This window comes from Notolabrus celidotus, chromosome 12 (genome assembly GCF_009762535.1).
Source record: "Notolabrus celidotus isolate fNotCel1 chromosome 12, fNotCel1.pri, whole genome shotgun sequence".
NCBI lineage: Eukaryota > Metazoa > Chordata > Actinopteri > Labriformes > Labridae > Notolabrus > Notolabrus celidotus.
In genome coordinates this window covers 12,745,808-12,761,272 of record NC_048283.1, presented here as the reverse complement: position 1 = coordinate 12,761,272, position 15,465 = coordinate 12,745,808, and the positions used below count along the sequence as shown (strand labels likewise).

General features: G+C 40.7%; 1 protein-coding gene across 1 annotated transcript in view; it reads left to right on the top strand.

Annotated features, from left to right (window-relative positions):
• cicb (capicua transcriptional repressor b) overlaps nucleotides 1-13,249 on the top strand; it is a 41,653-nt gene extending 28,404 nt beyond the window's left edge. The window contains 8 exon segments of the mRNA XM_034697187.1: nucleotides 4,237-4,427; nucleotides 6,309-6,773; nucleotides 6,865-7,253; nucleotides 7,349-7,506; nucleotides 7,602-7,762; nucleotides 7,946-8,080; nucleotides 11,000-11,131; nucleotides 11,229-13,249. Coding sequence (XP_034553078.1) covers nucleotides 4,237-4,427; nucleotides 6,309-6,773; nucleotides 6,865-7,253; nucleotides 7,349-7,506; nucleotides 7,602-7,762; nucleotides 7,946-8,080; nucleotides 11,000-11,131; nucleotides 11,229-11,515 — 1,918 coding nt within the window. The 3' untranslated portion in view covers nucleotides 11,516-13,249.
• Nucleotides 13,250-15,465: the final 2,216 nt, after the last annotated feature.

Here is a 15,465-nt window from a genome sequence, read left to right as displayed (position 1 = left end):
CCACTTTGCCCTTTTAGGCAGAAACATCCACTCTTCAAATCTAAATTTGATTTGATCTTTATTATCATTATTATATGTCTATAGAAAAATAACATACAAGTGTCATTGAAATGTGTATTTCTATAATGTAATAAACTGATCTGACTCCAGGTTCAGCAGGATGCATATAAAAACAATCTCTGACCATATTTTTTGTCAGTAAATGTTGAAAAGTGCTTGTGAAATGTCCTTCCTTTTATGTTCATGTCTTGTGTTGTATCTTGGAAGGACAGTGAGTGAGTCTTTGATTTGGATCTTGGTGTAGAATCTGAAAGCTCAATGATTTATGGAGATGTCGAGGAGTTAGAGAGTAAAAGAAGGGTACACTGTTGAGTCCAGAGAGGAGGCTACCTTGGATCTTTTAAACTCTATTACAAAGTCTCACAAATTGTTTATTGGCTTCCAAATATAGAAACAGTCTGATGTTTTTGAAGGATTGATTCCATATGTACTCGTTAGATTTAATGTTGAGCTGAGCTCTTTCATTAGATTGCTGTTTTAAATTACAATAGATGAGTGAATAAAGGTAAGTAAATATTTGTATGTCTTTGTTTGTATGGTTTTGATTGTGAAAAGAAAAAGACAGACTTATTATTTTCTTTCTAGTCATAGTTATGCAATTGGATTACAGTGCAGTCCGTTGTTGCCGTCATGTTTCAAAAAAAATGTTTCAACTTAAGTTCTTGTGTTATTCTGTTGTAACATTTTTTTTAATTTTTCCTACCTAACATCAGACAAATAATATTGCATTTACATTTATGCCCTCATAATAGGCAAGGCAATTTCATACACGAGGGCAACTCAATGTGCTTTACATTAAAAGATGTAGGGGTGTAACGATTCTTTTTAAAACGATTCGATTCGTGGTTGCCGATACAATTCAAGGACGATATTGGTTCATTTAGAACAATATAATCCAAAATGATTCAGTGACTTGAAATCGAATCAGTAACTTTTTAGCCAAAATTCAACCAGTGTGACTCTGAAATAAATACCTTGGTACTGGACAGTCCTAGATTCCTGTTGTTTCTTGTAAGGGAATCAGGTATAAATTAATTATGGATATAAACAAACAAGTAAACAACAATTAATGGCAAATTCACATTCACATTTTATTTGAATAAAGTGCAACCAACACTTCAGGTTGAATTAACATTAAGTTACCCTTTACTGCTCTCATTTTCAATATTCAATACATTTTCAATAAAAGTACAGTGAGTGCAACCAACTTTTCAAAAATAGGTTTACCTGCCAGTTCTTTACATCCCATACAAACGGCAAGCGACTTATTTAGAACATCTCCGTCTTTGCAAAAGCAAAAGTGTTTCCACACACTGGACAGCAAAGGTGCCTTGATAATTTCTCGCTCACCGGCTTCTCCTCCGCCATCCGCCATGCTATGTTTTGTTGTCTGCTGGCGCGTGGCGATGACGTCACAGACAGGCAGCCTGAATTAGTGATGTTTAACATCTTTATCAATAAAAGTGCAAAAAAAAACCACATCCATATAAAGTCTGCCGTGCTTAAATCCATGTAATCCAATAAATGTTATTTCCTAGTATCAACACATCGATTTATTACCTTTTAAAACGATGTTAGATCAATATATGTCGTCTGGAAGGCCAACTTGCCGAGCACAGATCGATGAAGTCGGATCATAGGAATATAAATCGATACATCGATATAGTAGAAGAACCGTTACACCCCTACCTCAGAACGTAAAATGCTTTGATCATAATGTGAGACATCGTCTTAAATGATTGTGTAATAGATTTAAATACAGTCCTAAATATAATATTTTATGCTCACATTTGTCTTAAAAACCCTTTTACCAAAACACTAAGCCAAGCCAAGTTAGAAACAGATGTTCTCACATAATAAAACATTTATGAAAAGTTTGATTTGAGCTTTTTAGTGCAATAATGTGGGAAAAACGGCCTTTAAAACATCAATACATCAGATAAATGAGCCAATTTGCCCTAATTGTTTTGTTCTAGGGATGCACCGATCCTACTTTTAAGGTCCCGATACCGATATCAATACCTGGGCTTTGGTAGCTGCCGATAACGATACTAGCCGTTCCAATCCTGGTATTGATTTAACAATCTCTATTCCTTAATGTGAGGATAGAATCATGTTTTGGCAACTTCAGGCTTTTCTGACTTGATGGTGAACTGTACCTGGGTTCCAAGTGCTAAACCAGAGGCTGGAATCCCTTAATTTCAAGGATCCGGAACAATTAAATCCAACAACCTGTCCGTTTTTTCACACTTTGAATTCATTGATAGAAGGTTTCTTCCTTCTTTGCAGTAGGCTACAGCTGATGTAAACGTCTTCTTTTGGGCTCCCATTATATTTTTCAGCGCGACTGCCATCCGTCGAAACATTAGCGCTGCACATGTTGCAAGTTTCCAGCGGAGTTGTTAGCAAAAGAAGTGTGACATGCAGCTAAACTGCAGAGCCTTTGTAGTTATCCTCCATCACGCTCCGCCGGGCAAAAATGCACAGACCGGCCGGCGCTGATGACATAGGAGCTATTGTAAACACAGAAAAGCATAGCACTGAGATGAATAGATCTGACATATGGATCGGCACTATATACCGGCCCCTTGTCACCGATATCCGATCTAGCTTTCTGAGCTCGATCTAGCCGATATACGATACCAGGATCGGAACAGTGCATCCCTATTTTGTTCCCTTTATTCCAGCTGCTTATATGAAGTTAATCCAACAAAATGCTTCACTTGCAAAATAAGAAATAATTTGGAAATCACAACTAAAGCAGTGAGTTATGTTTTCCTTGATCCCATTGTTTTCCTACTCACTGTAGTTGCTACTTCAACTGAATCCAAGTTTTACAGATCAGATACCCTAGAAGGGCTGTGAACCAATCAAATGCCAGAAAACTCGACTCTGATCTGACAAACAGGCACCCATTTATGGACATAAGCTCGCCTCATTTATCCCACCCTGGGTGACTGCTGATTGTGGCAGTGGTTCAATTAGTGTCTGCTTACATTAGCCAGTATTTATTTCTGTATGAGATAACTGCAACTTCCAGGAATCAAAGATGTGAGGGGGAAATGATAAGGTGAACAGTTTTTATGATCCATGTTTATGCTCCAGAATAAATATTTTGTAAAAAGTCTGACCTATTTAAAGCCCCATTAGTTGCTCTCTACTGAAGCAACATTTTCAGAATACACTACACTTACCCTCACTAGATGTTAGACAGCAGCCGCTCATGGGACTTGCAGTGATTCACAGTCTCGGAAAAAAAAATGCTAACATTGCTCACCAAAGATAACTCCCCCTGCAACCATCTCTGGACTTAAATCAATTAGGTGAGCCTTTACAGAAAGTGTGTGCTCAGCCCAAAATGGAAACAGAAGTAGAATGTGCACGACATGTTGGTGCAGAAGGTAAAAAGTTGATTCAATCATTTCAGACAGATGTAATACCTTTTCATCAGGAGCTGTTTAAGCAGACAGGTCCTTCTATTGTTATCAACAGGGAGATAGAGACACTCCATGTTAATCAGACTAATGAAGATTAAAATTTGAATAATTGTCTTTTCTTTGTTGTTTATGGATGACATTAACTGAGACAACTAAGATGACATTAAAGCAGCATTTATAATAAGTTGCATTGATTCCTATAACAGGAACTTCCACATTTCCTCCTAAAGCACATCGAGCAGACAATATGAGAAACAAAAACTCCAGCAGGGGTGCAGCTGTAGCAGTGCAGCTCTATTCTGGATGTGTTAGTCATGCTGCTGGTGGCCCAAGTTGCCTCTGCCTGCCACCCCCACACTACCTCTTAGCTCCTAGTGCACACACACACACACACACACACACACACACACACACACACACACACACACACACACACACACACACACACACACACACACACACACATACAGAGCACTAGTCATCCTGTGCTGCTTGCTGTGATGTACACTCACCCCCTGACCCTCACTGCAGCACTTCTTTTTTTGTCTTCCTCTTTCCTTCTAATCATGTCTCTGTTCCCTTCCATCTGCTTGTTGCTCATTATTATACCTCAGCACCTGCTGTCACCTCTTCTGCTGCTGTCTTCATTTATTGTCTTTCAAAGATTTGTCACCTTTCCTTTTCCCTCATTCTATCTTTTGTAATCACCTCCAATTTTTTTTGATTATCTCCTGTCCAGGATCACCTACGTCCAGTCCACTCCAGGGGTCCCATCCACTCTGCCTCTTGTCTCCACGACAACAGGCTCCTCCACCACCCAGCAAGCCCTGCCAGTGGCTGGATCTGCATATGTTCCATCGCCCTTAGCAACACTTGGGTTCACAACCATCGCACCACCTGGACAGACGCTGGTTCAGCCGCTGATTGCAGGTCTGTGCTGGGGAAAGAGAAGCATAGGTTCTGTTTTGTGTTTTTTTTAACATGTTACATAAATCAGGTTTATGATTTATTACTGCAGTACATGTGCAGAAAATGGTAGTCCCTGATTAATGTTTTCCAAAAAGTAAACCTGCTTTCTTATATAGATACAGTAGATGAAGCCTCATTCAAATTCGTGACCTCACATCCTCAAAATCTTTGCAAACATGAAGGAAAAAAAGCCTGAAACCCACAGATATCCTTTCCCAAAAAATGATCCACTCTATGCCCATCATTTGTATAGTCCATAATGCACACACGTATCATACTGATTAATCAATATGTATGCAAAACATCAACATAAATCACAAATGAAAAAGAAGTGATAAAATGCCTACAAATCAACATTAAATTTTTAGCAAATATTGAACCCTTATTTCTTTTTTATAGCACTTTTAAACTTCAAACAATTTCCTCCTTTTTCTGAATTGTAGAAGAATTAATTTCTGAAACATCAAATTCAAAAATCATCAATATGAAGTACTCATACTGCTACTCTGTCTGCTTGACCATACTTCACTCTGTCCATTTCTTCTAGTTTACACACTACTGTAAACACTCAAAATCTGCTCAGTGCAAATGTGCACTATAACATTGATTTAGATTATTCTGCATGACTTGTTCAGAGTCTCAAATTCAAAGATGAATTACACAGATACATTTGTTCAAACCTTTTGATTTCCATCGCACACTAACTCATGGATTTCTAACTGGAAGACAAGAATAGCTGAACATGAGCTGTTTCTATTTTTTTTATTTAACTTTTTTTATTATTTATTTGTTTATTTTTTTATTCTTATTAGCAATCACAGGATTATACAATAATGGTAACAGATCCATATATGAGCGCGTTTTGTATAGTTGCATCAACAATGCACAGATGATTAGATTTTTTTTAACAAGGTGCAAAAATCCTGTTAACAAAAACAAGTAGAGATATTAGAGAAAACAAAAGCTGCATTAACATATTTGTTGATGTCAAACAGACAACATTACAACAAAAAACATAAGGAAAAATAAATAAATAAAGGTGAAAATAATAATAATGATAAAAGTGTGATAAAAATATTAATAATAAAAATATATATACATATACATAAAGAAATATATAGATATACAAACATACACACATCCAGAACATAAGCTGTTTTAATTGTTACCCTAAATATTCCTGAGAAGTAAAAAACTACCTTCAGTTACAATCCTAAAGCTGCAATCTACCTCAGATTTATTCTTACATGAAATGACAGATATTAACCAATATATGATTTCCCCAAGGCAAGGCAACTTTATTTGTAGAGCATATTTCATACATGAGGGCAACTCAATGTGCTTTACATTAAAACATTAAAAGCACATTAAAGAACACAATTAAAATGACAAATATAATAAAACAAAGAAAAGAAAAGGAAAATGAGAAATATATCAAAAGTAAATTTAAAATTTGCATTTAAAGTGAGTTAGAATAAGCTAAGATAGGAAGGCAGTGGCAAATAAAAAAGTCTTAATCTTTGATTTAAAAGAGGTGAGAGTTGGAGCGTACCTACAGCTTTCAGGGAGCCTTTAAAGTTTTTAATTGTGGACTAATACCTTCATTTGTCTGGTGACTAAATGCATACACTCATCTGTTTGAACAAAATCTTTGGTGTTCTGAAGTTATTCCATTACCCACCACTTTGATTGGGCCAATGGGGTGACTTTAGGGATAGTTGAGTATTATGACAAAGCAGATTCACAGTGTCAAAACAAACCAGCATCAAAGAAGTAATATTTATGTTGACATGTTGTGGTTATATAAAAATAAAAGATGTGTGGTCTCTTCCCTCCATCCAGGTCAGCCCCCACTCCTCGCCACAGCTCAGTCTCCATCGCCCTCCACCATAGCCCCTGCCTCAGGCTCGGGCGGCCAGATAGTAACCGCCATCTACCCTCCTTCCCCTAGCGTCACTATGGCAACAGGGGTGGTCTCCATGACAGCAGTACCCCCCAGCGTGGTCTACTCTGTCTCCAGCCCCTCCAGCGCTTCCCCTCACATCCTGTCCAAACACACAGCAACTACAGTTACGCACCCACATCCGCAGCTCTACACGGACAGACTGGCAGACAGACACCTGTCCCTGGACAGACCTGCAGAGCGACAGACTGACAGACAGGCTGAGAGGCAGACAGAACTGCTCGTGCACTCCGACAGACAGCTGGAGAGGCAGCCGCAGATCTCCAGCAGCTCAGCGGCACCTCCCAGTGGTTCAGCTGTGTCTACAAGGCCCTGCAGTCCTCCACCTCAGATACAAACACCTGGTACTTGTTGTTTTTGAATGCTTGATTTTACAAGGTAGTCGTTCAGAGTTATTCTTCTACTGAAAATCAACCTTTCTTTTCCTCTTTACAGGCAGTACACCGGGCACACCCAAACTTACCCAGCTTCCAGTCAGGACCCCTCAGAAAGTGAAGGCAACTGTGGCCAACATCCCTGTGGGCAGCTATGAAGGAGGGGGCCGAGGAAAAGAGAGGGACAGGGAGAAGGAGAGGGAGCGCGAGAGAGAGAGGGAGCGGGAAAGAGAGAGGGAGCGAGAAAGGGAGAGAGAGCGGGAAAAGGAAAGGGAGAGAGAAGCTGCTGCCTCAAGTCATTTCTCCTTTGATCCTGAGGCTGCAGGGCAGTCAGGCTCTCCAACAATACATGCTGCTGAGGAGCCTCCACCCTCTGACAGACCACTGGAGGGCTCCAGTGTTGCAGACACCTCTGACTCACGGAGCAGGGAAAGCCAATCCACCAAAGAGGTGAGAGGCATCACACACCGACTTTTGAGCTCTAATGTAATAATAAAAAACTGCAACGTTCACACAATGGCGTCTTTATGTATATCTCTGTACAGGCTGGGTGGAAGGAGTCCCTCCCTTCCTCTCCTCACCCTCCTCCATCAACCACAGACTCCACCCTTCCTCCGCCACAGACCGACAAAGATGCTCCCACACCCAAAAAGGTCAAATCCCGCCCACCACCACTGAAGAAGACTTTTGACTCTGTGGACAAGTGAGTTGATATCTTTGAGAATCTTCCAAGGTCATGCACATTGATAATGGACGGTGTATATATACTGTGGATTGTTTTTGTGTGTGTGCTTGCTGGTCTGGCAGGGTGCTGTCGGAGGTGTACTTTGAGGAGCGCTTTGCCGAGCTGCCAGAGTTTCGGCCCGAAGAGGTTTTGCCTTCACCCACTCTGCAGAGTCTCGCCACTTCACCTCGCGCCATTCTGGGCAGCTATCGCCGCAAGAGGAAGAACTCAACAGGTGTCACTCCCTTTTTCTGCATTTTACACTAACATGATGTTTTTTAGTAGGCATAATTACATGATTCCAAACTTCATGCTTAGTTCAAGGCCATACATTAGATTTGTTCTTTGCAATGGGTTTATGTTACGTAAATCTCAAGTAGGTTCATGGTTATTGATTGTGTTTTCTCTGCGCCTCTAGATTTGGACTCAGCCACTGACGATCAAGTCTCTCCAAAGAGGAAGAGTCGGCGGCGCTCAAGCTGCAGCTCAGAGCCAAACACACCTAAAAGTGCCGCCAAGTGTGAAGGAGACATATTCACCTTCGACAGAGCAGGTAAACTCAGGGAGGAACAGAGGTTTGAAGAATGAAATAGACCGTTTTTTTTCCTCCTTTAACGTGTAAAATAACCGAAGGTTGAAGGTTTGTTTGCACTCTCAGTTGTTATTGTTCTTCTCTAAGGTTTTATTCAGAATTAAGATATCAATTTATTTAATATAACGCGACCACAGTGAGAATATACCAGTTTTGGTTTTGAAGGGAATATTTTTGTAAAGTAAACAACAAGGGATTCAACCAAGCGGCAACCTCGCGAGGAATTGAAGCCGATGCAGAAGTGTCTCCGGTAGTACCAGAAACCACATACACACCAATTCAAAAAAGCAGAATTAAAAGTTCAAAGTCTTATTTATTTTCATAAATTGCAGTATGCTGCAGACATACAGAGGATTTGATATTACGTTTCCCTCTCAGACTCTAGCAACGACAACACCAGATAAACATAGAAAATATCTAGAAAAAGATACGCTAAAACTAAAAAGGGGAAGCTAATAAAACTAATAAAATACAGTTTTGAAAGAGTGCAAAAACTTTGCTATAGTGCAATTCAGAATCAAAGTGAGTGTGTGCGTTTCAGTCCTGAGGATGACAGACCTCAGCGTTGATTTTGGGGGGGGGGGGGGGGTCAGTGACCGGGTTAATTGGTCTTTACAGCAGAAATAAACATGTTTACAGCCTGGTACAAAGAAGGAGTGTAGTCTGGATAGCTCATTTCTCGATCGGCACACACTGTACGGCAGGTGATTTTTTTCATAACGCGGCAATTTCTACGATATTAAGATTACGAGTCTTTCATTATGAGAGCTGACTTGACTGACAGGCGGGAACACTGTAACTGTTGGCGAGGAGGCTCAAAGCCCACCTCTTTACCTCACACTAGCTCGACAGAAGTTAGGTTGACTTCAGCATTTCCAATATGGCATACACTTTTCTATAGTCGGTAGATGACTGGATGGTGATGTGTTTTCGCATATTACAATCAAGTGGTACAGTAATATTTTTCCCTTTTGAAGCAGCAGTCAAACAAAAAAAACCGTAAGGCTCTATCTCTTAAAATGCCATTAATTTCACCTTCAGTACTATGTGGAAGTCAACTGATGTTGGGACTAAGTATAATAATATTTGATCCATAGAAATCATCATGATAATTAGGGGTGAGCCCGACTAAGGATTTGCTTAGTTGAATCTGATTCATCAGATTTTGCCCATAGTCGACGAATAGTCCAATGTTTGTTGTTTTTCCTTATTGACCCAAAGTCTGCATGATGGTGACCGCATGACAATATTATGCATAACCCTTTACAATTAAGAGACTCGTAGCTTAAAGTAAAGGGGACAACAGAATATTATAAGTATAAAACTTAGATTTTTTAAATCTATATTGCAAAAACAACGAGGTGATGAAGAGAAAACTCAAATAAGGCCGCCATCCGTTAAACATGGAACAACGCGCCGTTATAGAATAAGGAATCAGGAGATATTTAAACAGTGTTCACACAGCGGAGAGCAGCGCTGCAGAGGGTAGTTTGTCCAACTTAAGGCTAAACATTTGTATAATGTTCAAAATCAAACCTGAACCAGCTAAAGGGTTTTTAAATCTCTTAACAGTACCTTTTAAAACAGTCTTTCATCGCGTCTCTGTCCGCTTCAGTCTTTTCACATTTTACGTGAGGAAAACCATCATGTTTATGGGCAGAAGTGCGCTCCTTGCTTTGTTGACTGTTAATCCTGTCTTTGAGAATATCCTCTCTGATGGCGTGGAGGTGGATGGGATGCTATGGATGGTTTTTGAGGCTTCGGACAGCTTTGGGTATTCCTCCTCATTCTTTTGGCCCCGTACAGTTTTTGTGTGGTCCGGTAATCCTTGATCTCACAGCCCTCTTCATGAAGCTGCTCCTCGTCTTCATCACTATTTTTTAGGATCAACTGAAGTTTTATTTCCTGACATTTTGAGCTGCCATGAACGCAGAAAGATTTAAAGGCCAGCTGAGGTGCGTCTGCTTACCACTTTAAGGAGATTTAACACTTCAAGAGCTGTTCTCAGAATTACAGTAAATAAGTCTATATTTATATAAAAATAGGCTAAATGAGATACTATTTTTACGGGAAACAGGAAAATAATGTAAAATTAGACATTGAGCACCCCCATGGTTTGAATGGAATGATCCACGTTTCATATGCAAATATTCGACTGAGATTGGCTCATAGTCTAAGGCTCGTTAGAACGAATCGTCGAATATTCGACTATTTGGGGTCGATAATAATAATAATAATCATAATAATAATACATTTTATTTATATAGCACCTTTTAAAAACATGTTTACAAAGTGCTTTACAGAGAGGAAGACATAGCGAGTGAATACACTAAAGCACATGACAAAGGTAAGGAGAGCTAACATGAGTTAAGTAAAAGCAACAATAAAAACCATGCAGAAATTAAAAAGTCAGTGATGAGTTGAGAAATTAAAGCACATGTAAAAAAGTGTGTTTTAAAAGAGATTTAAAAGAGGACATGGATGTGCCTTGCCTGATCTCCTCCGGCAGGTCATTCCAGAGTGACGGGGCCCTGACTGCAAAGGCCCGGTCGCCTCTGGTTTTTAACTTCACCCTTAGGAGTTCCAAGAGGGACCTGCCAGAGGATCTCAGGCAACAGTTGAGGACATACATTTTAAGGCATTTACTTGGGTACTCAGGGGCCAGTCCCTTTATTGCTTTAAAAAGTGAGAGTTAAAATCTTAAAATCAATTCTAAAACCCACTGGCAACCAGTGAAGGGAGGCTAAAATTGGTGTGATGTGAATTGGTGAAATGGCTGTCATGGTGATGAAAAGGTCCAATGAAAAACTAGAAACAATTATCATTATTGAAACATATTTTTTCTGAAGTGTTAACCACTCTGTGCCATCATTTCCCCAGCCCCAGATGGAGAAGACATCCTGGCAGAGCTGGAGTTTGACAAGGTGCCATACTCCTCCCTGCGAAGAACCCTGGACCAGAGGAGAGCACTGGTGATGCAGCTGTTTCAGGAGCAGGGCTTCTTTCCATCAGGTAAAAAAACAAACACCCACATTATCTATGAAAGCATTTCCTGGATGAGTTTGGCCTTGAATATTTATTTTCATCCTGTTCTTACCTTCTTATCCAGCTCAAGCCACCGCAGCCTTCCAGACCAGATACTCCGATATTTTCCCCACTAAAGTGTGTCTGCAGCTGAAGATCCGAGAGGTCCGACAGAAGATCATGCAGACGGCTACCCCCTCTGATGTCCCTGGTTTGGGACTTTCTGACTCAGCTGGTCACCCTGGACCTTCATGTTCCCAATCAGGAGAGGGATCAATGAGAGGAGGCGGGGACCTGCAGGATGATGACGTGGATCAAGGGGCAGAGGGGAGCCCAGAGGATCCACGTGATTCACAAGACTCCTCTAGATGAGGGACGTTGACCCATCAGTCTGTCAAACCTTTACAACCCCTTAAATGCTTTTAAAAAGAAGACATTTTATCCACAGTGAACACTCCTCTGGTCTCATCCTGGTTTCGTTCCCCTTCCCAGCCAACCTGTTAGACTGAGAGATGTTCGTATGCAATGTTGGGACTTTTATTTTGTAATGTGTGACCCTCGTACCAAAAAAAAGGACACGTAAAAACCAGTGGCACAAAAAAAACGACATAAACACACAAACACACATACACATCCTACAAATTCTTAAATCCACACTTGAATTAGCACTCTGTATTCATCATCTTGAAAAGACTCCCAACAATGCCAGTGAAGGAAGGGCCATTGTGTACAGCTGCACTCATTCACCATGAAGAAGAAAGAGTTCCACATGTAGAGGAGCGACCGACCATTCTGGAAAGGTGAAAAGTCAGCTGTTTTAATTAAAGAAAGTAAATGTTTTAATATTTGTTTTTAATAAGGTTTAAGAGTAAGAGCAGTCATGATCTGCTTGAGGGAGAAGCTCTGTGTATACCTACCTGGTGTAAGCTTGTGTCCTGTTTCTGCTGACATTAGGGGGCTGGGCCCTCTAAAGCAAGAAACAGTTTCAGATTTGACAAGAGAACTCGTTTCTTTGGACCTGGTAAGATCCGTCTCCGTTTTATTTCTCACATGTAGACCTGAAGGGAGGTCTATACAGGGAGCGACTGAAACTTTAATGGACTTCTGGCAGTGCCATCATTCCTGCAATTTACCTGTCTGGCCAAGTCCTCCCTTCTCGCGACTGACCCTAGCACATGCCAGTAGGTTGGAACCAAGCATTCCTGTGCCTCTCATTCGCTAGCCATGAAGGACAGAGGAGGGTCAGAGTCAACGGGCACATCCTGGCTCTTAGTCGTAGAGGTCGGGCTAATTAAGCCTTAATCCTCTATTGCCAAGCAGTTTTATTAACTTTTTTAAATTTTTTGATTTGTATTTAACATTGTCATATTCAGTTTGTTGTTGTACTATTCCTATGGTTATTATTACTCCTCAGATCATTGCAGTGAACCCTGACCCTTTGTTTTGTTCTGGTTGCTGGCAGATGTTTCCTTTTTATTTCTGCCAGCTGTTGATTGCTTGTACTATTTTTTTTTATATGTATCATTTTGAAGGCAGGTGAGACGCTGCTCCACACCTGTACAGTTCCTCCATTGTAGTCTTCCCGCGACTGGCCTCTCACCTCAGCAAGGATCTGCGGTGCAGTTTTTTTTTTTTTAATGTTCATTTCTAAGAAGACAATGTGGACCTTTTGGGGGTTTTTTTTCAACTGTAATAAGCAGTGTGTTTGTTTTAGACCACCCTGTATGCCTCTGTCCCTTCATTAGTTTGATCCTATATTATCAACACTTGTACATCTCTTTCCTCCGCCTCTTTTCTTCCCTCCTTCCTCCCTTTGTCACTTTATTGCTCTCTCCAGACCTCCTTTTCAGACAGGCGGAGAGAAAACCGGGGGAAGTGAGGGGAGGGTAAAGAATCTAAAGAGAGCTGGTAGGATCTTAAACTGGTTGTGTCTTTGTGCAAGACTAGGTTGTGTTGTAAATAATTACTGTAGAGTCAGTAGACTCATTATATTATTGATAAGGAAAAATCTGTCATCGAACATAAGTTGACTTTTAAGACAACCATTGCCGGAAGTGAAACACATGAAATGGAAAAAAACAACAATAAATATGGCTATTAATGTTATTTTTGTGTTGTACTCCTTGTTCTCTGTTCCGGTATACAAGAGAGGGATTTTTATGAATTATTTAAGTTTGTATCTGTAACTTTCGGTATGCAAATAAAAATAGATGTTCAATTAAAGTGATCTAATCACTTGCAATGTGAAAAAAAACATCATCCTTGTGTAAAAACATCAGGAGGTTCAAGCAGGGTTCCCATGCATCCTGGAAAACCTGGAAAACAGTTGACCAGTTTTCCAGTACTGGAAAACACCTGGAAAATGAGAGAAAAAGTAAAATGTGCTGGAAAATCACTGATTGTCTTGGAAAATTATTGCATGCGATCTGACAAGTTTAAAAAAACACATCCCCATTCAACATTTGTGGCCATTTTTGTCATTCAGATCTATTTAGGTCAATCTATGCACTGATCCTCTGATTATTATTATTATTTATTTATTTCAGTAAGGCAGCTTCCAGATTCCTTTGCTGGCTCTTTTGTTTTTTACTTAGCTCATTTTATAATTTTTGAGAGAAGAGAAAGCTGAGATGAGAGTTGGCCATCTTTGTTAATTGGTTGCACTAATAAAGTGCTTTACATCTGCGGATGCATTATTCTATTATCAATTTGCCATAATTTTTTAAGCATGTAAGAGATGATTTCATGGGTAGCCATATACTGCACGTCTTCAATGTAGACTTCCACTGAGAGGAACACATTATAATATTTAGAAACTAAATGTAGACTGTCACACCAGCTTGATCATCACTGAAAATGTCCTTGAAATGTCCTAGAAAATGATTTCTGGAAAAGAGTGGGAACCATGTCAAGAATGTTGTTTCCACTGTTAAAATGTACTGGCATCAAGAATGCTGGTGGCGCAGCGGTCTAAGCGCCCCACATACAGATGCCACAGTCCTAGTCGCAGGGGTCGCCAGTTCGATTCCCGGGCGTGACCATTTCCTCAATGTCTTCCCCCGCTCTCTACTCCCTACATTTCCTGTCTCTCTTGAGCTGTCCTATCAAATAAAGGCAAAAAGGATTAGGGTTAGGGTTGGGATTAGGGTTAGGATTAGGGTTAGGGTTGGGGTTGTGATTAGGGTTAGGGTTAGGGTTGGGGTTAGGGTTAGGGTTAGGATTAGGGTTAGGGTTAGGGTTAGGATTAGGGTTAGGATTAGGGTTAGGGTTAGGGTTAGGATTAGGGTTAGGGTTAGGGTTGGGATTAGGATTAGGGTTAGGGTTGGGGTTAGGGTTAGGGTTAGGATTAGGGTTAGGATTAGGGTTAGGGTTAGGGTTAGGATTAGGGTTAGGATTAGGGTTAGGGTTAGGGTTAGGATTAGGGTTAGTATTAGGGTTAGGATTAGGGTAAGGTTTAGGGTTAGGGTTGGGGTTGTGATTAGGGTTAGGGTTGGGGTTGTGTTTGGGTTAGGTTTAGGGTTAGGATTAGGGTTAGGATTAGGGTTAGGGTTAGGATTAGGGTTGGGGTTGTGATTAGGGTTAGGGTTAGGGTTGGGGTTGTGATTAGGGTTAGGATTTGGGTTGGGGTTAGGGTTGGGGTTGTGATTAGGGTTAGGGTTGGGGTTGTGATTAGGGTTAGGGTTAGGGTTAGGGTTGTGGTTAGGGTTGGGGTTGTGATTAGGGTTAGGGTTAAAGTTAGGGTTAGGATTAGGGTTAGTATTAGGATTAGGGTTAGGATTAGGGTAAGGGTTAGGATTAGGGTTAGGGTTGGGGTTGTGGTTAGGGTTAGGGTTAGGGTTAGGGTTAGGGGGTTAGGGTTAGGGTTAGGGTTGGGGTTGTGTTTGGGTTAGGTTTAGGGTTAGGGTTAGGATTAGGTTTAGGGTTAGCATTAGGGTTAGGGTTAGGGTTAGGATTAGGGTTAGGATTAGGGTTAGGGTTAGGGTTGGGGTTGTGATTAGGGTTAGGGTTAGGGTTGGGGTTGTGATTAGGGTTAGGATTAGGGTTAGGGTTAGGGTTGGGGTTGTGATTAGGGTTAGGATTAGGGTTAGGATTAGGGTTAGGATTAGGGTTAGGGTTGGGGTTGTGATTAGGGTTAGGATTAGGGTTAGGGTTAGGGTTGGGGTTGTGATTAGGGTTAGGATTAGGGTTAGGGTTAGGGTTAGGATTAGGGTTAGGATTAGGGTTAGGGTTAGGGTTGGGGTTGTGATTAGGGTTAGGGTTAGGGTTTGGTTAAGGTTAGAACCAGAACTAAAGTTAAGCAAACAGAACCAGAACCAAACTCA